Genomic DNA, 26,242 nt, shown 5'->3' with positions numbered 1-26,242 from the left:
AGAGGGTTAAATGTGTAGGAGGTGTCGGATGAATCAAAAGGGCTTTATCTAATAAACAGGCAGTGGTTCGGCACACAGGGTGGCAGTCAGCATGTCATAGGTATCAGACAGGCGTTAATCAGAGGCGTGGTCAAAAACAGGTTGAGGTCAAACACGGTAATACAGAGTACAGCAGGCTAAGACAGAGGCATGATCCAAAAAACAAAACAAGGTCAAAAAATGCCAAGCCAATCAGGACAAGAACAAGAGGCTGGAACGAGGCTTACACAAGACAACAAACTCGCATCAAAATACAAAACATGAGGCATAAATAACAGAGGTGGCAATCAGAGAAAATGAGGCACAGGTGTGGGGAGCAAAGAGACGAAGATGAGTGCAAGAGAGAGCAGTGAGTCAAACACAAAGCAGACAAACGCAAGAGAAAGCAGTTACAAAAAGCCCAATGGTGAATAACAAAAAATGCCAAAAGAAAGATAAGATCAGTGACCTAACAAGTATTAACATGAATGAAACTGTGCAGTAAACTAGGAAATAAAATGAAAGACCTAAAAAGAGAACAACCATAAAATAAAAGACTAAGAATACACTGGAACAAAACACATCGTGGCTGAAGTATGATATACAGAAAAGATCTAATCAGAACGCACTAAGACAAGACTCAAGTGACTAAAGAAAAGACAAAGACAGAGGATCAAAGTGTGAAGCAAATGCAGACGGGGCAGAATGTAACAAAAATCCAGACAAGAGAGGACATGGGACCAGACAGGGATGGACCTGATACTAGCATAGTATAAATGAATATGTAGCTCAGTGGATAAGGAGCTGGCCTGTCAATATGTTGACCTGTGTTTGAATTCTGCTTGTGCTAATGGTTTATATCCTTGGACAAGACAGTTAATCTGCATTGCCTCAGTCCACCTGGTTGTAAATGGGTACCTGCCTGGAAAGTAACCTGTGAGGGGCTGGCATCCTGCTCAGTCGGACTTGTGCACTCTCGTCCGCTTCAAGCCATGGAAACTAGAGATGACCACTGACCTGATGGACCTCAGGAACTAGAAGAACTTACTGTAGTATATAGTAAGTATACTATAGGATTCTGGCTTGGGACTTCGGCAAGGGCAGTCGCATCTCCTCCTCTCTCCTCTCCTCTGTGTTTTTCTGTCTCTGCTCCTCCCTTCAACAGTCCCAACTTCAGCAGACTGTGAATTCTTCATGCTATATTTGGAATAACCATGGAATTGATCAGCTGGTCTCTCAACACTATTGACACCATTTTTTCAACAAGGAAATTAGGGCTGGGGGACCCTGCGTACCCAGATGGAACCTATCCTGTGGGCTGTGTTCTCGACACCTGGGAGAAGTGGCGCATTGAGTGCTTGGCACCACTCTCCATGGAAGATGTCAAAGATTTATTCTTATTTGCTTTTATGGTAGGAGGGCTGGGGCTGATTGGATTATGCACTGCTTTGACCTACCGGAAAATTGGCAAGACGGTTGCTACCAGAACCACAACCCTACATCTGTCCATCATGATTAATGAAGTGAGCAAGGCAGTACAATCTCAGACTTCGTTAACTTTTGAACTCAAACGCAAGTTGGAAAACATCTCGGAGCAAATATCTGCCTTGCAAAGGAAGATGTTGGAGACCAGGGAATATTCATGAATTGGATTCCAACGGTCAGAGGAGCCGCAAATGAAATTTCTGTGTCTCTCTGCCTAAGTCAAAACATGGCAGCCTTATCAGCTACCGAAGGTCAAAACGCCCCGCTTGTTTTCCTCCAGAAAGATTTCAATTTTGCCTTGGTGAAGCATTCGGCTCCCCTCTTATCTGCCTTCCCTTCCATCCTGCTGTTGTCAAGGCAACTCCAGACTTTATGCACACAGACAGAGACTGATACGAACTCATTTGCACACGTGATGCATGCCTCCCCTACCACCCCCCCGTGTTTCTGTCCCTACTCCGCTCTACCACTCCCGGGAGGCCACGTGGCACAAGCTGCAGCACCCCCACCCTCCCAAGACCGGATCGGCCGAACAGTGGAAATGCTGCTGTAGCCCCAACACACTCATTACCTCAATTCGGATGACAGACTGTTTCAAAGCTTAGCGTATATAAACAAATCCAATGTGTATGTGTGGTTGTTTTAATTCTGATGTGTGCCATTATTACGTTCAACTCATAATAATTATGGATTAATTGCTGTATTTTTGTTTGAGGTAATTGGGTGTGAAGATGAATTGCCCTTTTAGGGATCAATAAAGTTGTTTGAATCTTGAATCTATAAATTACTTTTATTAGAGTTTAATAACTTGATCTATCACTATAAGGGAACTGATTTAACACTTCATTCTGCAATTTTATGATACTTTAGAATTTATTTTTAAATAACTGGTGCATCCCACAAATCGGATACGCAAGTTTGGGTAGGATTACTTTGAAAGAATACATGTGGATTACATGTATGTATGTACAAACATTTGGATCAGTGCTGGATCCAGAGTGAAAATCTGACAGATGCATTTTTGCCCAATGATAAAATAAAAAATCGTACGCATCTTGTTATTCAATAATCTTCATTCTTTTATTTGTGTGCAGCATACACTGTCACACTCCTTTTAATATATTTATTATACTTCAAAACACTATAACAAAAATTGACTGTAAACAGGATCAAATTTATTGCCAAAATCTTTCAATTATACCTGAATCTATATATGATTTTTTTTTCAATTGATAAAATCAATAAAAATATGACTGCATATATTCTTAATAATAATACAACCCCTGGCAAAAATTATGGAATCACCGGCCTCGGAGGATGTTCATTCAGTTGTTTAATTTTGTAGGAAAAAAGCAGATCACAGACATGACACAAAACTAAAGTCATTTCAAATGGCAACTTTATGGCTTTAAGAAACACTATAAGAAATCAGGAAAAAAAAATTGTGGCAGTCAGTAACGGTGACTTTTTTAGACCAAGCAGAGGGAAAAAAATATGGACTTACTCAATTCTGAGGAATAAATTATGGAATCACCCTGTCAGTTTTCATCCCCAAAACTAACACCTGCATCAAATCAGATCTGCTCATTAGTCTGCATCTAAAAAGGAATGATCACACCTTGGAGAGCTGTTGCACCAAGTGGACTGACATGAATCATGGCTCCAACACGAGAGATGTCAATTGAAACAAAGGAGAGGATTATCAAACTCTTAAAAGAGGGTAAATCATCACGCAATGTTGCAAAAGGTGTTGGTTGTTCACAGTCAGCTGTGTCTAAACTCTAGACCAAATACAAACAACATGGGAAGGTTGTTAAAGGCAAACATACTGGTAGACCAAGGAAGACATCAAAGTGTCAATGTTGTGTGGGCTGCCAGAAGAGGAGGTACTGCTGGCCCACCACCAGGCGGGCTTCAGGCACCAGAGGGCACAGTCGCCCCCCAGGAGCCGGAGCTGACAGCTGTCATCAATCATCCATCATCACCATCTTCCATAAAAACCTGGCAGTGACATCACATCCCTGCCGAGAAATCTGCTTACCCTACAGGTAACCATCTCAGCCATATCATTGCCGTACGCAAGGATAGTTCTGAACGTTTTTGCAGTGGTAACCTTCTGTATACTCACAGCTTGGAGCTGGTTGGTGAGAATTTGGAGGAGTAGGCGAATCCACTCCTAAATTCTTAGTTGTTACATTAGGCACTGCACGGATTGTGTTTCCTGCTACCTTGGAGTGGAGGACTGTGTTCACTTAGGACAGAATTGTGAGTTGCTGATTGTTGCTGGGTGTTTCACACACCCACATAATCTGTTTGTGCTTCCTGCCATCTTTTGGCATTTTCATTGTCCATTCATTCACGCCCCCTGTTGTGGGTCCGTGTCACTACACCTTCCCAACAGGATTTCTCGGCCAATCGTCATGGACCCCGAGGGGCGTCAACCATCGAGTGAACCACCAATGGAAACGCAAGGTGCACAGGCGCCAGCAGGAGGCGTATTAGGTGAGCTGCAGCAAATCCTAACCGCTAGGCGCACGCGCAGGGCGCTGCTGCAGCACCTCCTCCTGCTGACCGAGTGCCGAATACAGACATTCCAGTGATTGTTCAACGAAACCCCCCCCCCCCCCCGTCGTCCCCTGAAGCATACATAAGCCCTCCGGAGCCGTACGGAGGTTGTGTCGAGACGTGCGCTGACTTCCTGATGCAGTGTTCGCTCATCTTTACGCAGCGTCCCGTCATGTACGCGTCAGACGCCAGCCGGGTGGCTTATGTGATAAATTTGCTTCGAGGAGAGGCACGCGCCTGGGCTACGGCGCTCTGGGAGCAGAATTCACGGCTCCTAACAACATATACTGGGTTTGTGAGGGAGTTCAAACAGGTTTTTGATCACCCCAATAGAGGCGAGACCGCTTTGAACGTGCTGCTGTCAATGAGACAGGGGCGTCGGAGTGCAGCGGAGTATGCAGTCGACTTCCGCATCGCGACAGCGAGGTCCGGCTGGAATACTGTTGCACTCCGCGCCGCCTTCATAAACGGACTGTCTTCGGTCCTGAAGGAGCATCTGCTGGCTAAGGACGAGCCGCGGGACTTTGACGGGCTTATCGACCTGGTCATACGGTTAGACAACCGATCAGAACATCGCCGGTAGTGGGGTGAAGGGCATGGCCGGGCACGAGCCGTCCCTCTTCCTTCCGGGTCCGAAAGGGTGCCGCCGTCCCCACGCTCCACAGCCAGAGAGCTCCATGTGGCAACAGCTCCCCCTGCTGACGAAGCTATGGACACGAGCAGGGCCAAAGTAAAATCAAATAACAGACAACCGAGGCTTGCCCACGGGGAGTGTTTCTTCTGTGGCTCAAGTGAGCACATACAAAAGAACTGCCCCAAGTGGTTAAAACTACGACGCCCACCCTTACAGACTGGGTTAAGGGTGGGCCATAACACTCACGCTGGGAAACCCCGTAAATCTGCACCCATCCCAGTCACGATCCTGAGTGGGGATCTAACCCTTCACGCCCCAGCACTGGTGGACACGGGGTCAGAAGGGAATCTGCTGGACAGCAGATGGGCAAGGGAGGTTGGGCTCCCTCTAGTGGCCCTACCTTCACCATTGAAGGTACGGGCACTAGATGCCACCCTTCTCCCAATCACACACCAGACACAGCCCGTGACATTGATTGTGTCTGGGAATCACAGGGAGGAGATTGTGTTTTATATAACACCTTCTACCTCCAGAGTGATTTTGGGTTTTCCATGGATGGTAAAACACAATCCCCGGATTGATTGGCCGTCTGGGGTTGTGGCTCAGTGGAGTGAAACCTGCCACCGGGAGTGTTTAGGATCCTCGGTTCCACCCGGCGTGACAGCTAAGGAGGAGGTTCCAGTCCCCCCAATCTGGCGGCAGTGCCGTCCGAGTACCACGACCTTGCTGACATTTTCAACAAGGATCGGGCACTCACACTGCCCCCGCACCATCCGTACGATTGTGCCATTGATTTGATCCCGGGCGTTGAGTACCCATCCAGCAGGCTGTACAACCTCTCACGTCCGGAGCGCGAATCAATGGAGACCTACATCTGGGACTCTTTAGCTGCCGGGTTGATCCGGAACTCCACCTCCCCAATGGGTGCTGGTTTCTTTTTTTGTGGGCAAGAAAGACGGTGGACTCCGTCCATGCATTGACTACAGAGGGCTGAACGAAATCACGGTTCGCAACTGATACCCGTTACCCCTGTTAGATTCAGTGTTCACGCCCTTGCATGGAGCCCAAATCTTCACCAAATTGGATCTTAGAAATGCATATCACCTCGTTCGGATCCGGAAGGGAGACGAGTGGAAGACGGCATTTAACACCCCGTTAGGTCACTTTGAGTACCTGGTCATGCCGTTCGGCCTCACCAATGCGCCCGCGACGTTCCAAGCTTTGGTTAATGATGTCTTGCGGGACTTCCTGCATCGGTTCATCTTCGTATACCTAGACGATATTCTCATCTTCTCCCCGGATCCTGAGACTCATGTGCAGCATGTACGTCAGGTCCTGCAGCGGTTGTTGGAGAACCAGTTGTTTGTGAAGGGCGAGAAGTGCGAGTTCCACCGCACTTCTTTGTCCTTCCTGGGGTTTATAATCTCCTCCAACTCCGTCGCCCCTGATCCAGCCAAGGTTGCGGCGGTGAGAGATTGGCCCCAACCGACGAGCCGTAGGAAACTGCAGCAGTTCCTCGGCTTTGCAAATTTCTACCGGAGGTTCATAAAGGGCTATAGCCAGGTAGTTAGCCCCCCGACGGCCCTAACCTCCACTAAAGTCCCCTTCACCTGGTCGGATCGGTGCGAAGCCGCGTTTAGGGAGTTGAAACGCCGGTTCTCGACTGCTCCAGTTCTGGTGCAGCCCGATCCCAATCGCCAGTTTATAGTTGAAGTGGACGCCTCTGACTCAGGGATAGGAGCCGTGCTGTCCCAGGGCGGGGAGTCCGATAAGGTCCTCCATCCTTGTGCCTATTATTCCCGCAGGTTGACCCCGGCCGAAGAGAACTATGACGTCGGCAATCAGGAACTTCTGGTGGTGAAGGAGGCCCTTGAGGAGTGGAGACACCTGTTGGAGGGAGCTGCGGAACCTGGAGTACATCCGGACCACTAAGTGTCTGAACCCCAGGCAAGCCCGTTGGTCATTGTTCTTCGGTCGGTTTGACTTCCAAATCACGTATTGCCCCGGGACCAAAAACCAACGGTCCGATGCACTGTCCTGGGTGCATGAAGGGTAGGTCAGGCCAGAGCTGTCGGATCCACCGGACACCATCATCCCCGAGTCCACTGTTGTTGCAACCTTCACCTGGGACGTGGAGAAGACCGTCCAGGAGGCCCTGACACGACACCCGGACACGACACCCGGACCCCGGCGATGGACTGAAGAACAAACTGTACGTCCCACCAGAGGCCAGAGCTGCAGTCTTGGACTTCTGTCATGGTTCCAAGCTCTCCTGCCACCCCGGGGTGCGAAGAACCATGGCAGTGGTCCGGCAGCACTTCTGGTGGGCATCGATGGAAGCCAACATCCGAGAGTACGTCCAGGCCTGCACCACCTGTGCCAGGGGCAAGGCAGTACATAAAAAGGAACGAGGACTCCTCCAGCCGCTGCCCGTGCCACGTCGCCCCTGGTCCCACATAGGCCTGGACTTTGTCACGGGTCTCCCTGTGTCCCAGGGTATGACCACCATCCTGACAATAGTGGACCGGTTCTCCAAGGCGGCCCACTTCGTGGCCCTCCCAAAGCTCCCGACGGCCCAGGAGACTGCAGACCTCCTGGTCCACCACGTTGTGCATCTGCATGGTATCCCGACGAACACCGTATCGGATCGTGGTCCGCAGTTCTCCTCGCAAGTCTGGAGGAGTTTCTGTAGGGAACTGGGGCCACTGTGAGCCTTTCGTCCGGGTACCACCCGCAAACCAACTGACAGGCAGAGCGGGTCAACCAAGAACTGGAACAGGCCCTCCGGTGTGTAACCTCCGCGCACCCGTCGGCCTGGAGTAACCATCTGGCCTGGATCGAGTACGCACACAACAGTCAGGTATCATCAGCGACCGGCCTCTCCCCGTTCGAGGTGTGTTTGGGGTACCAGCCCCCATTGTTCCTAGTCATGGAGGGAGAGGTCGGGGCCCCCTCGGTCCAGGCCCATCTCAGGAAGTGCTGTCGGGTGTGGCGCACTGCCCGCTCTGCCCTGCTTAAAGCCCGGACGAGGGCTAAGGACCATGCAGACCGCCGGCGTACCCCAGCCCCTGCATACCAGCCCGGGCAGGAGGTGTGGCTCACCACCAGGGACATCCCGCTACAGGTTGAGTCGCAGAAACTCAAGGACCATTATATCGGACGCTTTACCATCATCAAGGTCCTCAGCCCTGCCGCAGTGAAGCTAAGGCTGCCAGCTTCACTGCGGATACATCCTGTTTTTCATGTTTCCCAGATCAAGCCTCACCACACCTCATCCCTCTGTGCCCCCGGACCGGCAGCGCCTCCTGCCCGGATCATCGAGGGGGAGCCTGCGTGGACAGTACGCCAGCTCCTGAACGTCCGTCGAAAGGGCCGGGGGTTCCAGTATCTGGTGGACTCGGAGGGTTACGGACCCGAAGAGCGCTCCTGGGTGAAGAGGAGCTTCATCCTGGACCCGGCCCTCCTGGCCGATTTCTACAACCGCCATCCCAACAAGCCTGGTCGGGCGCCAGGAGGCGCCCGTTGTGGGGGAGGTCCTGTTGTGTGGGCCGCCAGAAGAGGAGGTACTGCTGGCCCACCACCAGAGGGCGCCCTGCCTGAAGGCAGGCTTCAGGCACCAGAGGGCGCAGTCGCCCCCCAGGAGCCGGAGCTGACTGCTGTCATCAATCATCCATCATCACCATCTTCCATAAAAACCTGCCAGTGACATCATATCCCTGCTGAGAAATCTGCTTACCCTACAGGTAACCATCTCAGCCATATCATTGCCGTACTCAAGGATAGTTCTGAACGTTTTTTCAGTGGTAACCTTCTGTATACTCGCAGCTTGGAGCTGGTTGGTGAGAATTTGGAGGAGTAGGCGAATCCACTCCTAAATTCTTAGTTGTTACATTAGGCACTGCACGGATTGTGTTTCCTGCTACCTTGGAGTGGAGGACTGTGTTCACTCAGGACAGAACTGTGAGTTGCTGATTGTTGCTGGGTGTTTCACACACCCACATAATCTGTTTGTGCTTCCTGCCAGCAGTACCCGATCCGACAGCTGGCGGCAGTGGCCACCTGGGGACTCAGGACTTGGCGGCTCCGGTGTGTTGCAGGTCTCCGCTGGCAGTGGAAATCGTGTGGGGGCCAACTCTTCTCTGGACAGGTGTCTCCTATCCTCGAGCCTGCCCACACATCACCTATTGTTTGATTGACTGTTTCCTAAAGTGGTATCTGTATTTCGTTGTGCACATTTTCACAACAATAAATTGTTATCTTTTGGCATTTTCATTGTCCGTTCATTCACGCCCCCTGTTGTGGGTCCGTGTCACTACACCTTCCCAACAGTCAAGACAGAAAACTTAAAGCAATATGAGGTCTATTAGAAAAGTATCCGACCTTATTATTTTTTTCAAAAACCATATGGATTTGAATCACGTGTGATTACATCAGACATGCTTGAACCCTCGTGGGCATGCGAGAGTTTTTTCACGCCTGTCGGTTACGTCATTCGCCTGTGGGCAGTCTTTGAGTGAGGAGTCGCCCACCCTCTCGTCGTTTTTTTCATTGTTTAGGAATGGCTCAGAGACTGCTGCTTTGTTTGATCAAAATTTTTTCAAAACTGTAAGGCACAACTGAGTGGACACCATTCGATAAATTCAGCTGGTTTTCGGTAAAAATTTTAACGGCAGATGAGAGATTTTGGTCTGGTAGTGTCGACGTAAGGACAGCCCACGGTGCCTGACGGCGATCTGCGCTTCGAGGCGGCAGCATCTCGCCGTTTCAAGTTGAAAACTTCCACATTTCAGGCTCTGTTGACCCAGTAAGTCGTCAGAGAACAGAGAACTTTCAGAAGAAGTCAGCATGAGGAGTTTATTCGGACATTCCATTGTTAACGGACATTTTGTAATGAAAGAACGTGCGGGCAGAGTCGCATGTCAGGCCGGACCCGACCGCGGGGGGTCACGACAGGAAAAACACCTCCGTTGGAAACCTTAACGGGCAAGTTGGAACATGCCCAAGCTGTTAAACAATTTCTCAGTTACTCACTTGTTGAAAGCCATCAAAAGCCGCCTGAATTTTACAAATGGTTTTCAACACGGAGGTGTTTTTCCTGTCGCGGCGCACACAGATTTGCCGAGTCGTCACGGAAATGACTCGGCGAATTTGTGCGCACGTCTTTCATTAAAAAATGTCCTTAAACAGTGAAATGTCCGCATAAAGTCCTCATGCCGGCCTCTTCTGAATCTTCTCTGTTCTCTCACGACGTCCTGGGTGAATTAAGCCTTAAATTAGGATGTTTTCAGGTCGAAACAGGCCGACGACGGTGCCTGGAAGCGCTGCATGACGTCCCGCTCCGTGGGAAGTCCTTACACCGACAGAAACACCCCATAATCTCTCATCAGCCGTTAAACTTTTCACCGAAAACCAGCTTAATTTCTCGAATAGTGTCCACTCGGATATTCCTCACAGGGCCAGAAAAAAATTTGATAAAGCAACGCGCGCCGTCTCGAGCAGCATGTGAAACAAAGGAATTCAGCCGAGAGGGCAGGACCACATCTCACTCAAGGCCTGCCACAGGGAAATGACGTCACCGACACGCGTGAAAAAACTCACGCATGCGCACGAGAGTTCAAGCATGATTGGTGTAATCGCACGTCATTCAAATCCATATAGTTAAAAAAAATAATAAAAGGGTCGTTTATTATCTAATAGACCTCATATGTCTCAAAAATTGAAAATGCACAACAAAACAAATGAGGAACGAATGGAAGGAAACTGGAGTCAACGTCTGTGACCGAACTGTAAGAAACCGCCTAAAGGAAATGGGATTTACATACAGAAAAGCTAAACGAAAGCCATCATTAACACCTAAACAGAAAAAAACAAGATTACAATGGGCTAAGGAAAAGCAATCGTGGACTGTGGATGACTGGATGAAATTCATATTCAGTGATGAATCTCGAATCTGCATTGGGCAAGGTGATGATGCTGGAACTCTTGTTTGGTGCCGTTCCAGTGAGATTTATAAAGATGACTGCCTGAAGAGAACATGTACATTTCTACAGTCATTGATGATATGGGGATGCATGTCAGGTAAAGGCACTGGGGAGATGGCTGTCATTACATCATCAATAAATGCACAAGTTTACGTTGATATTTTGGACACTTTTCTTATCCCATCAATTGAAAGGATGTTTGGGGATGATGACATCATTTTTCAAGATGATAATGCATCTTGCCATAAAGCAAATGAAAACATTCCTTGCAAAAAGACACATAGGGTCAATGTCATGGCCTGCAAATAGTCCGGATCTTAATCCAATTGAAAATCTTTGGTGGAAGTTGAAGAAAATGTTCCATGACAAGGCTCCAACCTGCAAAGCTGATCTGGCAACAGCAATCAGAGAAAGTTGGAGCCAGATTGATGAAGAGTACTGTTTGTCACTCATTACGTCCATGCCTCAGAGACTGCAAGCTGTTATAAAAGCCAGAGGTGGTGCAACAAAATACTAGTGATGTGTTGGAGCGTTCTTTTGTTTTTCATGATTCCATATTTTTTTCCTCAGAATTGAGTGATTCCATATTTTTTTCCCTCTGCTTGGTCTAAATAAGTAACCGTTACTGACTGCCACAATTTTTTTTCCTGATTTCTTTTAGTGTTTCTTAAAGCCAGATAGTTGCTATTTGAAATGACTTTAGTTTTGTGTCATGTCTGTGATCTGCTTTTTTTCTACAAAATTAAACAACTGAATGAACATCCTCTGAGGCTGGTGATTCCATAATTTTTGCCAGGGGTTGTATATTGAGATACAGACAGTTCACAGAAGACATTTTCCATTGATACCAATCAAAATTAGAAACAGTCCAGCAGGTAGCAATATTCATCATGTCCATGACTAAATATACTAAAACAAATACATCACAATTGTACACATATCACAGTTGTGATATGTGTTTTGTTGTGATTTGGCATTTTATAAGCTGATTAAATTGAAATTGAATTGAAATTGAACATTTTGTTGAGTCTTAAAGTAAATATGAAATTGGTCACTGGATCCTTAAACTGGACATACAGTAATAAACTCTACATGGTGGATCCTTGAATAAACGAATAAATGAAATCTGTAGTTTTTGTCAAAAGCATTTCCTTTCAGACATTATTGGCATGAATGTCTTGCCATATATCTGAGCTGAGCTCTTACAGCTGTTGTGCTTCACTTCAGGATGTAATTTATAAAGAAATACAGCACGTTTCATCTTGGGAGGAATAGAAACGCTTCAATTGTAAAACGCGTTGATTGTAGTTTCTTGTCTGTATTACAACGTTTGGAAAGAGGTGTGATTTTATTTAAAGCGGCAATTCATTTTGAAGTTATTAATTCCGACCGGACTCTGTCTTGGCAGAGAGACGCGTAGCATTTCGAGCTGTGTGAACGGAATGGAGAACGATTCTCATTTCTTGACTGCAACAAAACAAGAGTCCACGTTAGTGACTTTAATACACAGAAAAGTGACTCATGATATTTTAATGGCTTTGAGAGGGGTTAAGAAGCGGACTTACCACTTCTGAAGAGCAGCGAATCAAAGAGTCACGAGCCATTGAATCGAAGTATTACTTCAATGGTTCATGGCTTCAGAGTGGAGTCGCGCTGCAGAAATGGTTGATTACAGAGCTGCTGCAGACCAAACCTGAATATCCGACTTTATTTGTATGTTCATATGACTCTGAAACTCGGAAAAATCCGTATAATTTACGTACTATAGGTTGACATGAAAACCAAAGCTGTGTTCACCGCGGGGACACGTTGGTTACTATTCGGGATTATTCAAGATTTTTTTTTTACCAATGACGAGCAATTCGTAAAAAAATTTGACCGATGCAACTGCATCGGTCCAAACCGGTCTAGATCTGGGCCTGTGGATTACTTGTAATCTGATTACTTTTGGATTGCATTTCAAAGTACTCATACCCAACCTTGCGGATATGTATGCCAACGAGTGCCTGGCATTATTAAGCTCTCTTTATTGGACCTTTTAACAAACCCACCAAAAAAAAAAAAACCTTTTTGCATATATGAGTTTTTATTTGTATCATATTTGCTACACTGGGCGTTCTAGCATAAAAACATCCATTTTAAATCCAGAGCAAACAACATTTCAAACCTAGAAAATTCTGCATTTTATTGGGGAAATTACTGTGGATCACTTGTTTCAGGCAGCCATTATGAATGTCTCATCTGAAGGCCCTCTGATGCATAAGATACTGACATCTGGTGGTTTGTCTGTGCACTACAAGTATCTCATTGTATACGATTGGTTTTTTGGGGAGAAAATATCACACTGATGAAGCAGACATCTCAGAAAATTCTGTATAAAATATGATACACTTGGCGTTATAGGGTTAATTTGGTAAGTTCATTGTAAGTATATCATATAATTATAAATATATTAAAATACATGCATGACACAAGAAAGTGAAAACACTTCCATTGTGGTCCATTTAAAAATCAAATGACAAAATAGAAGCAATAATAAAATATAATGATAATAATAAAAAGTAGAAGAAGAATGATAATAATAATAATAATAGTGATTATATGATAACAAGAACTTAAACAATTTATAAATACATTAAGACACATTCCCATTAAAAAAAATGAATGTAATTAACAGGAAATAAAAGGGTTGAGTTCTTCTAATAACTGTTGGTCTGAGGTCTAAGGTTCTAAAAACATTCTGGACTCACACGCCATTCCAACTCATTATAGAAACTTTGCATAATTTATTACACTGTAAACATTTTGACCAATGGTTACTTAAAAAAAATGTGGCAACAAAGTGACACATAATATAACTGAATAAATTTTAAGTTCTACAATTTTGATTGCAAAGTATTGAATACATTAACCAAACAAACAAAAAAATTAAGTACATGTTAATAAAAGCAACAGCTGAAATGGGTTGGATTTAGTAATAGCACACCAAATGATGAATTATATCACCAAAAAATATTCAGTAAATCCTAGTCAATTTCATAAGGAAAGCATCTAGCATAGGATTTAAGCCAGATGCCCTTCCTGATGCAACTCCACATTGCATGGAAAAATGTGGCAGGGGTGTGGTTTGAGCCGGGAACCTTCCGCACCGAAACCAAGGGTACTAACTACTTGGCCACCACATTTACACTGTTGTTCTTATTGTTGTTGTTCTTTTTTATCTAAAGTTTTAAATTGTTTCACAGGACTTTAAATGTATTCAATAATATTGAATGTCACTTTGTTGCCATACCCAATATCCTGACCACTGCACATTGTTGAATTAAGCAACAGTGTGTTGGAATATGAGTCGGGCAGGGGTGGTACATTTACATTGAGGATACTGGATAATGTGCAGTGTTCCCAATGCATCTGTGTATAGAATTAAAACCCAGGAGGATTTTGAGCTTTACACATTGCTATTATTTTGAACACAACTGTAGATGTTGATTGATAGAGCATTTGTCAAATGATAACATGTTTGCTTTATTGTTGTCTCCCTGTGCTTCATCCTTTCATGTTGATCTTGTCTTAGGTGTTGAGTTGAGTTTCAAGACTCAGTCTCCAGATGGCCTGCTGCTGTGCGCCTTCTCTCCAGGAAATCAGGAAGAGTTCTTGGCTATTCAGATGAAAAATGGACGGCCGTACTTTTTGTTTGATCCACAGGTAGGCAATGTTTTGGACAGCGTGGTGGTCAGTGCACTTGCTTCCACAACAGAAGGTATATTCTCCATGTAGTGTGGAGTTGTGTCAGGAAGGGCGTCCGGTGTAAACCTTGTGATAAATCAACATCCAGATCCATATTGTTTCTGCATGGTGAAATGGACAACCTGGTAGGCTTTTATCTGCAGGACTGTTACATGGGTAGATATGTGTAAGATGCAGGCCATGTACAATACTCATCCAAATTCCTGGAACCTGCACCTGTGGTGTCGTATCAGAGGAAACCTGCACCTTTCCAACTCAAGGGTGCAGCACATTCTTTCAGGGTGCAAGGCATTCTTGATGCAGTGATGGTGCAGGTGGCTTCACAGCCAGTTCCTGCTTAAGCTAACTGAAATCCTGTTGTCACATAGGCTGCATGCAAGCAAGACCAGTCCTGTAGTATTACAGTGGGTCATCCAGTTGTCTCTCCTGCCACCTGGACATGAAAGGAGCATAAGAGCTGACCTCAACCAGCAGGTGAAGTGCTCACATGAGGTCACCACAACCTTCTCACTGCCAGATGACATGTGGCCTACGCCTACCAAGATGGCCATCATGACAACTCATTGTCTCTTTGGAAGCCTGCCCTTGAGAGAAAGAAGAAGATGTACTCCAAGCTATTAACTGTATGCTCACAAACAGGGCGGAGGGCATTCATCTGTCCAGTCAAGTCAAATCTGAGAGCATGCACTGGTGCCACGCATTGCTGCCTCCACCATATCAAGGATCCAACCACCCAGGCAGACAACTAACCCATGCCCACTTCTCAAAAGTCACCATCTATCTCCCACAGCCAGGTGAAACTAGGGATAGGTATTGATAAGATTTTAGCAATATTGATACCATTATCGATTTCCCCTTATCAATCCGATTCCTTATCGATTCCCTTATCGATACCTCTTGTGAATTTTCTGTGTACTAAAAATAGGCTTTGCAGGTTTTCTATGTCAACAACATTTTGTTGAGGCTTAAAGTAAATAAATATGAAATTGGTCACTGGATCCTTAACCTCTGGACATACAGTAATAAACTCTACATGGTGGATCCTTGATCTCTGAACATAAATAGAAATAAACAAAATCTGTCGTTTTTGTCAAAAGCATTTCCATTCAGACATTATTGGCATGAATGTCTTTCCATGCCTCTGAGCCTGGCTATTGCAGCTGGCTGTGCTGCACGTCAGGATGTAATCAATAAAGAATGCAGTACTTCTGATTTTGGGAGGAAAAAAAACATTTTAGTTGATTGTAGTTTATTGTCTGTATTATAGCCTTTGGAAAGAGGTGTCATTATATTTAAAGCAGCAGTTCATTTTGAAGTTATTAATTCTGACCGCACTGTGTCTTAGCAGAGAGCCGCGTAGCATTTGGAGCTGTGTGAACAGAACGGAGGACGATTCTCGTTTCTTTCTTGCAACAAGACAGGAGTTCCAGTTAATGACTTTAATCCGCACAAAAGTGACTCACGATTGACATATTCAGGGGTGAAAGTGGTGAAAAACAAAAAAAAACTGAAACCCAAAATTTCCCCCCAACACCACCTGCACAAAAAATTTTGAATTCTAGAAGCTCTGAAATGCAATCTGGGGCTATTCCAGACAATAAACTGCAGTGAGTGCAGCATCCATTTTGGTGAGAAAAAAACAACTTTCCTTATTCAAATTCATTCCAGTAGTATTCTGCCCTTACTAGGATGCAGCAGTTTTCTAGCTTGGCAGATAGTTCTGGAGGAAATCACTGAAGAAATTAACAAATTGAAAATATGGTTTGACCGAAACAAATTGTCATTAAATTTAAATAAAACAGGGATGAAGTGGAGGTGTAAGAATCACTAGGTGTTCACAGGAAACAGTTATTTATTTCTATATTTAGTTATTTACGAGGTCTCTTAGATAATAAACCGACCCTTTTATTTTTTTTTTTAACTATATGGATTTGAATGACATGCGATTACACCAATCATGCTTGAACCCTCGTGCGCATGCGTGAGTTTTTTCACGCGTGTCGGTGACGTCATTTCCCTGTGGGCAGGCCTTGAGTGAGATGTGGTCCCGCCCTCTCGGCTGAATTCCTTTGTTTCACACGCTGCTCGAGACGGCGCGCGTTGCTTTATCAAAATTTTTTCTGGACCTGTGAGGAATATCCGAGTGGACACTATTCGAGAAATTAAGCTGGTTTTCTGTGAAAAGTTTAACGGCTGATGAGAGATTATGGGGTGTTTCTGTCGGTGTAAGGACTTCCCACGGAGCGGGACGTCCTGCAGCGCTTCCAGGCGCTGTCGTCGGCCTGTTTCGAGCTGAAAACATCCTAATTTAAGGCTTAATTCACCCAGGACATCGTGAGAGAACAGAGAAGATTCAGAAGAGGCCGGCATGAGGAATTTATGCGGACATTCCACTGTTTAAGGACATTTTTTTAATGAAAGACGTACGCGCAAATTCGCCGAGTCGTTTCCGTGACGACTCGGCAAATCTGTGTGCGCCGCGACAGGAAAAACACCTCCGTGTTGAAAACCATTTGTAGAATTCAGGCGGCTTTTAATGGCTTTCAACAAGTGAGTAACTGAGAAATTGTTTAACAGCTTGGGCATGTTCCAACTTGCCCGTTAAGATTTCCAACGGAGGTGTTTTTCCTGCCGCGACCCCCCGTGGTCGGGTCCAGCCCGACATGCCCGCACGTTCTTTCATTACAAAATGACCGTTAACAATGGAATGTCCGAATAAACTCCTCATGCCGACTTCTTCTGAAAGTTCTCTGTTCTCTGACGACTTACTGCGTCAACAGAGCCTGAAATGTGGAAGTTTTCAACTTGAAACGGCGAGACGCTGCCGCCTCGAAGCGCAGATCGCCGTCAGGCGCCGTGGACCGTCCTTAAAGCGACACTACCAGACCAAAATCTCTCATCAGCCGTTAAAATTTTTACCGAAAACCAGCTGAATTTATTGAATGGTGTCCACTCAGTTGTGCCTTACAGTTTTGAAAAATTTTTATCAAACAAAGCAACAGTCTCTGAGCCATTCCTAAACAATGAAAAAAATCGACTGAGCGGGTGGACGACTCCTCACTCAAAGACTGCCCACAGGCGAATGACGTAACCGACAGGTGTGAAAAAACTCTTGCATGCCCACGAGGGTTCAAGCATGTCTGATGTAATCACACGTGATTCAAATCCATATGGTTTTTGAAAAAAATAATAAGGTCGCATACTTTTCTAATAGACCTCGTATTTATGTTCATTGTTAGTTACTGCTTGGGACTCCGATGAGGGCGGTCGCATCTCCTCCAGTCTCCCTTATCTCTCTGCTTTTAACCTTCAAGTCCCTACTCCACCAGACTGTAAATTCCTCAAAACTATATTGGATTCTGGATCTATTGGACTACTATTGGATTAACCATGGAATTGATCAGCTGGTCTCTGAACGCTATTGACACCATTTTTTCTACAAGGACCGGGGGATCCTGCCTGCCCAGATGGAATGTATCCTGCGGGCTATGTCCTCGACTCCTGGAGTTCCTGGCGTGTGGCATGCTTGGCGCCTTTCTCTGTTGAGGATGTCGAGGATTTATTCATTTTTGGTCTCATGGTCGCAGGGCTGATACTTTTTGGCTTATGTGCTGCCCTGATCTACCAGAAAATTGGCAAGACGGCGGCATCAAGAACCACGGGCCCTCGCTTGTCCGCCATGATTAACGAGGTTGGCAAGGCAGTGCATTCTCAAACTGCGTTGACTCTTGAACTCAGACGCAAATTGGATGACACCTTGGAGCTGATGCGTGCCTTGCAGTTGAAGCTGAAGGTTTCGGAGGCCGGTGAATATTCTTAATTCATAATTGGGAATATTCTTAATTCATAATTGGGATTTGGGTGTGCGAGTGAACTGTAAAAAGTGTTTTTCACTGCTTGGCTGCAACACTACAGGCTATCTAGCATCAAGGTCAATTGCCCACTGTTTACCTCCAGAGGAATTTATCCAGGCTCTGGTGAGATTATTCGGCTCCATTCTTATCTCAACCCACAAGGACAATAAACTGACAGACTTACACATGGACCGAAACATGCGCCAGTTTTCTCCTCTTACCTCTTGTCCTACCCCTCCCTCCCTGCGGCAGGCCTCCGTCTTCCCAAGCTGGTCAGGCGGCGCAACTTGACAGTTGCAGCGGCTACAAACACACTCACATCGCCTCAATTGGGAAACAGACTGTTTCAAGTTTAGTGCACATGTCAAATGTATATGTGTTGTCCTAATTCTGATGTGTGCCATTATTACGGTAAACAAGTAAAAATTGTAGATCAATTGCTGTTGTATGTGGAATGTGAGTGCGGAAATCTTGTTGTAGTAATGACAATGATAATAAAAGCTATCTATCTACACTCAACAAAAATATAAATGCAACACTTTTGGTTTTGCTCCCATTTTGTATGAGATGAACTCAAAGATCTAAAACTTTTTTCACATACACAATATCACCATTTCCCTCAAATATTGTTCACAAACCAGTCTAAATCTGTGATAGTGAGCACTTCTCCTTTGCTGAGATAATCCATCCCACCTCACAGGTGTGCCATACCAAGATGCTGATTAGACACCATGATTAGTGCACAGGTGTGCCTTAGACTGCCCACAATAAAAGGCCACTTTGAAAGGTGCAGTTTTGTTTTATTTGGGGGGGATACCAGTCAGTATTTGGTGTGACCACCATTTGCCTCATGCAGTGCAACACATCTCCGTCGCATAGAGTTGATCAGGTTGTCAATTGTGGCCTGTGGAATGTTGGTCCACTCCTCTTCAATGGCTGTGCGAAGTTGCTGGATATTGGCAGGAACTGGTACACGCTGTTGTATACACCGGTTCAGAGCATCCAAACATGCTCAATGGGTGACATGTCCGGTGAGTATGCCGGCCATGCAAGAACTGGGACATTTTCAGCTTCCAAGAATTGTGTACAGATCCTTGCAACATGGGGCCGTGCATTATCCTGCTGCAACATGAGGTGATGTTCTTGGATGTATGGCACAACAATGGGCCTCAGGATCTCGTCACGGTATCTCTGTGCATTCAAAATGCCATCAATAAAATGCACCTGTGTTCTTCATCCATAACAGACGCCTGCCCATACCATAACCCCACCGCCACCATGGGCCACTCGATCCACAACATTGACATCAGAAAACCGCTCACCCACACGACGCCACACACGCTGTCTGCCATCTGCCCTGGACAGTGTGAACCGGGATTCATCTGTGAAGAGAACACCTCTCCAATGTGCCAAACGCCAGCGAATGTGAGCATTTGCCCACTCAAGTCGGTTACGACGACGAACTGGAGTCAGGTCGAGACCCCGATGAGGACGACGAGCATGCAGATGAGCTTCCCTGAGACGGTTTCTGACAATTTGTGCAGAACTTCTTTGGTTATGCAAACCGATTGTTTCAGCAGCTGTCTGAGTGGCTGGTCTCAGACGATCTTGGTGGTGAACATGCTGGATGTGGAGGTCCTGGGCTGGTGTGGTTACACGTGGTCTGCGGTTGTGAGGCTGGTTGGATGTACTGCCAAATTCTCTGAAACGCCTTTGGAGACGGCTTATGGTAGAGAAATGAACATTCAATACAAGAGCAACAGCTCTGGTTGACATTCCTGCTGTCAGCATGCCATTTGCACGCTCCCTCAAATCTTGCGACATCTGTGGCATTGTGGTGTGTGATAAAACTGCACCTTTCAGAGTGGCCTTTTATTGTGGGTAGTCTAAGGCACACTTGTGCACTAATCATGGTGTCTAATCAGCATCTTGATATGGCACACCTGTGAGGTGGGATGGATTATCTCAGCAAAGGAGAAGTGCTCACTATCACAGATTTAGACTGGTTTGTGAACAATATTTGAGGGAAATGGTGATATTGTGTATGTGGAAAAAGTTTTATCTTTGAGTTCATCTCATACAAAATGGGAGCAAAACCAAAAGTGTTCCGTTTATATTTTTGTTAAGTGTATCTATCTATCTAGTTGGTTTTATCTTTTCTGTTGTGTTTTTAATCAGGTTCTTTTTAATATATAAACAAAAATAAATTTAAAAAATATTACAATTTGTAATACATTTGACTCTTTTACAACAAACACTGAGCCATTAATTATTATACAGAAAACAAATGCACACAAACGAACAACTTAATGCTAACTTTAACATTGAAAACTCCATAGACATGCTAACACATTAGCATCGGTCCCGTTTTTAAGTTATAAAATACATCTATCAACTGTTTCAGAAGACCATAACAGGTTGGTTTAACATAAAAAGGTAAATATTACTCACAGACATAATGCTCTTTGGGGTTTTAGCTGGGAAAAATTAAGATAAAGCGAAATAAAAGAACCAACGAAGCAGCAGGTCAGATCAATGCTTCATTGCCTCAAGCTTCAAAGAAGAGCCGCGCTCTCTAAATCTCTCAGCATCCCAGGCTTGAAGCTTAGATAGGCTCCAAAATCCTGGTGCAAGACGCAGAACAAGGGAAGTGCTGGCTTTGGCCCTGAATATAGGACAGTTCAAGTGGAAACAAACTATCCTGCTACCAGCTGCAGGGGCTGGTCGGATGTCCCTTCTGCTGTGACTCACCACCTTGAGATTTTCTGGGATTAAAGGAGCAAAACATCACTGAAGAAGTGGCTCAGAGTAGATGACCCTACAGCAGGCACAATGGCATCTTTTGAAGTGTGCCAAGTAGAACTACTTGTGCATATACCTGCACTGCAGTACCTGTTTGATGTCTGAGAACATGTGTCATGCCAAATTTGATTTGTTTTGGAGTATACTGGCACCATTAGGGACTATTTATCTCATATTGCCTTCTCTGAAAGAATCATTTGTGCCCGCACTCTGTTTTTGTGTCCAACTCTATTATTTCCTTGATTGTTTTACTCACCTGGCCACTTTCACATCTTTTTCTGTTTCCTTCCAGTCCACTTCTCTTTCTTTTTCTTTTTTTTTCTTCTTACTCCCATTTTCTCTCTCACTTGCTCTCATCTAATAAATGTGATCTGTAGCCCCTCATTGGTTTCTGTCAGGGAGACAGGGAGAGTGGGGAAAACTTTGAAAGTGTGTCAACGTTTGAATTGGACTGCAATTAACTCATTCCCTGCAGTCACCACGCGTGAATACAAATTGGAAGCTAATTAAGCTTTGCACCCGTGCACACATACATACACGCACAGCCCTGCTTCCCTTATCCATCCATACAGACACATGTAGAGGGGTTAAAGAGTCAACGATTCCAATGATGAAAGTGTTGATGGGAGATGATTATGCTTATATTTCCATGAGGCCACCGGCTAATTACATACTCAAACAAAATGGTTGTGCACATATTTTCCCGAGTATCAATATCCAGTACTAGTTAAACAATTTATATAACAATGTATGACTGCTCTTTACTATGGGAGCTGTATGTCACTGAATAGATATGTTTTAACGTGTGTGTGATACATCTACTGGTGTATGTGCAGCAGAGTGTAGGCATACATTTTCTCCAGCTGTGTTGATTCTTTTGTTTAGGTGAGTTTGTGGTAATTAACAGTAGGAGTGGTGTCATGCCTTATTAGTGTTCCCCTAGATGCTTATAGCCGGGCCCATTACTTCCCTCTATTAGCCTGTTGAGCTAGCCTAATGGGATTACCAGCGTGGGTGCAGTGGATGTGGGGGCTAATTTAGCATGACACAGAAAAGTGATGCACTCACATGCCAATTGCCACGCATTCACACGCGTTAAGTCATATTTCCTTTCACACACTGGAACAGTAGAGTCACGTATTAAAGTCACAAACAATTTGACAAACAGGCTGAAAAACACCTGCTGTTAAAGCTGTCATGATGACAGTGAGTAGTTCTCAATTAAATGCTGGTTGTTTCAATGTACAGAGGTGTATGTGTGTCCTGGGAGCAGGTTGACACAATAATCCATGAGACATTTGGCCCAAACAGGTAGGTGGTTATCAGCTACTCCAAAATAGATTCACTGCCTCCAAAACAGGCACATACACAGAGAACAGTGAACATAAACTTCTATTTGACAGTTTTATAAAAAAAACAAAAAACAAACTGGCATTCTTACAGTATGCATATTTAAAATACACAACCAGTAAATAATCATTAAAAAATTCTTTAACCAGGAGATGCATTTGGATAACATCAAGATTATGAATAAATGTTACAATCAAAATTTTGAAAAAACAAAAGTTGACAAAGTGTTTGACAGGGCGTTAAAAATACAGGTAAAGCAATTAAATTGAGATTTGTAAGTTGATGCATACAGGTGAATAAAGCAGTTACTGTAATTAAAAAGACTGGGAAAAAGGTCTGTTACACACATTGTGAGACATTATAACACTACATATTACAGCCTGTAGCATGTTTTACTGAGCAGGATCCAGCATCACTGCTGAGGACCAGTGACTGACTCAAGTCGACCTGGTTACAACAGATACATGGTTACTGTCACACAATAAGGATGGCACACGAGTGTGCTTGGGTGGTTGCTAGTTGGTGGCTGAGGTAGTTCAGTGAAGTGGTGGATACAGTAACCTGAAATAGCAGTGCATGCTATTAACCATGACCTAACTGTACATTGAAAAGCCTTACAATCAATAATTATATGTGGATCAGAGTTGTGGATGCGTTTTTCAAAAATTAAATTGCAGACAGTTTTTAGAAATGGAAGTCCCGTGACTGATTAAGGAAGTGGGTAGGCTGGCTGGATTAAGACATGATGAAATTACAGCAGACCTTAGGTTGTGTCTTGGATGTGGTAAAGATGAAGGATATACCAATTTTTAAACACCTGAATGTAGATGGCCATCAGGCCAGTCACCTTTCAGATGGATGAATGCGGTTGAAAAAACTCACATCCGATAAGATTTAACCATGGAATGAGTTAAAAGACTGGAACTGCAGAATGATTGGTGGAGGTGGAGGAAAGTTATTAACATGACTGTCAGGTGACAAGCCAGCTGTCTGTTCACTGAGATGCATTTGAGGAACATTTTAAGTAAGGGTTTCTGGACACAATGGGATTCCAGTCGTGAGTCTGTGTGTCACATGTCCACACAGGAGTAATTGAACTTTAAGTACCTAAATCAAAAGCACAAGAAGAGTGCTTTTTCAAGAGTTGAGCATGGTAAATCCTTCCACTGATTGCATTCTTCCTGTGAAAGGTAGAGGAAGACCCTCCCTCCCCACTTGTCTTATTAAGTTGAGTTGTCTAGCAACAGTAGTAAATATGTCATATGCTGATATACTCTGGCATTCATACATTTATTGATCTCATCATTAAATCTTCATCACCGCCTGTGTGTTTCTGTGTAGCTGTATGTTGCCTGTGTGTCTGTAAGCGCTTGTTTCTCTTGTTTACTACATTTGTCTGTGTGTACTCACTAAAACCTGATCAGAACAATGATGTCATACTTAATAGGCAGCAGAAAGCCCTGTAACAACACTTTGATGATTATATGCCCTTCATGTCCTTCTGAAGGTGGTGTATGTATGTTGTACTTGTCCAGGTATGTGTGTTATTGGTCATTAATGTCTAACAGTGTTGTGACAACACACAATTAAACAAGAGATAATTTAAAATTAAAAGTAAGCTTCATGAATCAGCTTATGACTTGAAAAACGAACTTAGAGGGCACAATTTCCAATTAACTAGCATGTTGTCAGTGGGGATCCTTGGGCTCTACATTGGGTAATATTTATAAAAATAGGTAGCTGACATTTTTCAAGGATGGTAATAAATTATGGAAAGTTTCTATAATGAGTTGGAATGGCGTGTGAGTCCATAATGTTTTAAAACCTTAAACCTTAGACCAAAACAGTTTTTAGAAGAAAAACTCAACCCTTTTATTTTCCTGTTAATTACATATTTTTGAATGTTAATTTACTGTCTTAATGTATTTATAAATTGTTTAGGTTCTTCTTATCATGTACACACTGTTATTGTTATCAGTATTATTATTATTACTATTTTTTAATTATTGCTATTATTACTTCTATTTCTCATTTGAGTTTTAAATGGACCACAATGAAAATACGTGTTTTCACTTTCTAGTGACATCCATGTATTTTTAGCATATTTACAATTATATTATGTACTTACACTGAACTTACTAAATATAAGCATGCACGCATTTGTGCTTTTAATATAAAGGTCATTTACCACCCCCTGCTTGAATGGCATGTGAGTCCAGAATGTAGTTAGCAATGTTAGCTAAGATCAATAGCTTCTTCAAAAATATTAGTCCTATCAATGTTCCGTTTTGGCGGTGTTCATCCTTGATCCAAAATACATAAGCACACCAAACGGCAAGTGTCAGCTGTCCTCAGTTTCTCTGTGATTGAAGTTACACTCACACAGAGCTTTTTCTCTTTTCAGCATTCTGCTACAAGCAGGTGCTTCTAATTTTAGACACAAACAGAGACAGTGATGTAAGACATCAAACGCAATACACTTCTCACTTATGGTACCAGCAAAAAAACTAAATAAACTGACTAAACCAATTGAACTACAAAAACACAATAAATCAACAACATTAACAACACTGTTAAACTAACATCAACCACAATAACATTTAAAACCCCAAAACCCTGAACTCCCATGGTGCATTGCAGCACAATGTCCATTGTTTACTGCTTAGCTAAAATTGCTAATTTCTCAAAAAATATTTGTCCTATCAACTTTCCGTTTTCGCAGCATTCATCCTTGACCCAAAATACATAAACATACCAAACGGCAAATGTCAGCTCTCCACAGTTTCTGCGTGATCGGAGCCATACACGCACGCATGCATGCACACTCACACATGTACACAGAGGCCACTTAGCTATTATAATATAGATTGTGAGAAAATGTAGTAGGAGCGTAAAATTTTTCAGCACACTGTGGGACAAAATTCTGTACTATATCCATTGCTCAACTAATCTTCATAAATTCTCTATTTCAGTTTAAACTGCTGCGCTTGTGTTAAGTATGTGTTAATGCCTCATCCCAAACTGTGCTAATACTGCAGACCTTTCAACACAGGAGAAATAAACACTCTCAAAAATGACGACAGCTATCATGCTACAGTAGCTTCTGTCAGTTGTAAAACAAGACTTTTACTTCTTTTGGCTACTGTCATTTCACCCTGTCCTCTGTATATATCTGTCACACAAACGAACTGCCTCTTCTCCCTCACCACTTCCATAAACTTCCTCTTTGGCCTTCCACTTCTCCTCTTGCCTGGTTGCTCCATCCTCAGCATCCTTCTCCTGTTATACCCCATATCCCTCCTTTGCACATTTCCAAAGCATCTCAAGCTCACCTCTCTCACTTTTATCTCTAAACTATTCTGCCTGTGGTGCCCCTCTGATATGCTAATTCCTAATTCTCTCTATCCTTGTCATGCCCAAGAAAATCTCATTTTCTTCTGCCCAAGACCTTAGCCAAGTCTAAAACCCCAAAGGGGCACTTATGTACATTACAGAGTGATTCCGTTGTTGCAGACCGAACGATCCCCTCCAAAAATTGGTCCGCCCTGCCTTCACTGTGCATGTGTCATTTCGGAGCGTCAGCAGTATTTCACTGTTTATCGCCTTATTTCTCCTTCAGACTTCATTCCAGTCATCATCTATCTCAGCGACAGATCTCTGAAGCTTTTGTATTACAATCATTTCCACATAAATTCAGCATTATTTCATAATAAAATACGGAGGAAGTGATCAGAGTGCAGCAGCCACGACGAGCTGCTTCTGCTGCGTTCACTGTGCCTCTCTCATTTCAAAGCGCCTCATTTCTG

The 26,242-nt window shown here is 44.2% G+C and overlaps 1 protein-coding gene across 1 annotated transcript in view; it reads left to right on the top strand.

Moving 5' to 3' along the window:
* ush2a (Usher syndrome 2A (autosomal recessive, mild)) overlaps positions 1–26,242 on the top strand; it is a 1,147,097-nt gene that overhangs the window by 437,454 nt on the left and 683,401 nt on the right. Inside the window, 1 exon segment of the mRNA XM_034188044.1 lies at positions 14,258–14,388. Coding sequence (XP_034043935.1) covers positions 14,258–14,388 — 131 coding nt within the window.

Source organism: Thalassophryne amazonica, chromosome 2, assembly GCF_902500255.1.
Source record: "Thalassophryne amazonica chromosome 2, fThaAma1.1, whole genome shotgun sequence".
NCBI classification, from domain to species: Eukaryota; Metazoa; Chordata; class Actinopteri; order Batrachoidiformes; family Batrachoididae; genus Thalassophryne; species Thalassophryne amazonica.
This window is presented reverse-complemented; position numbering and strand designations above follow the sequence as displayed.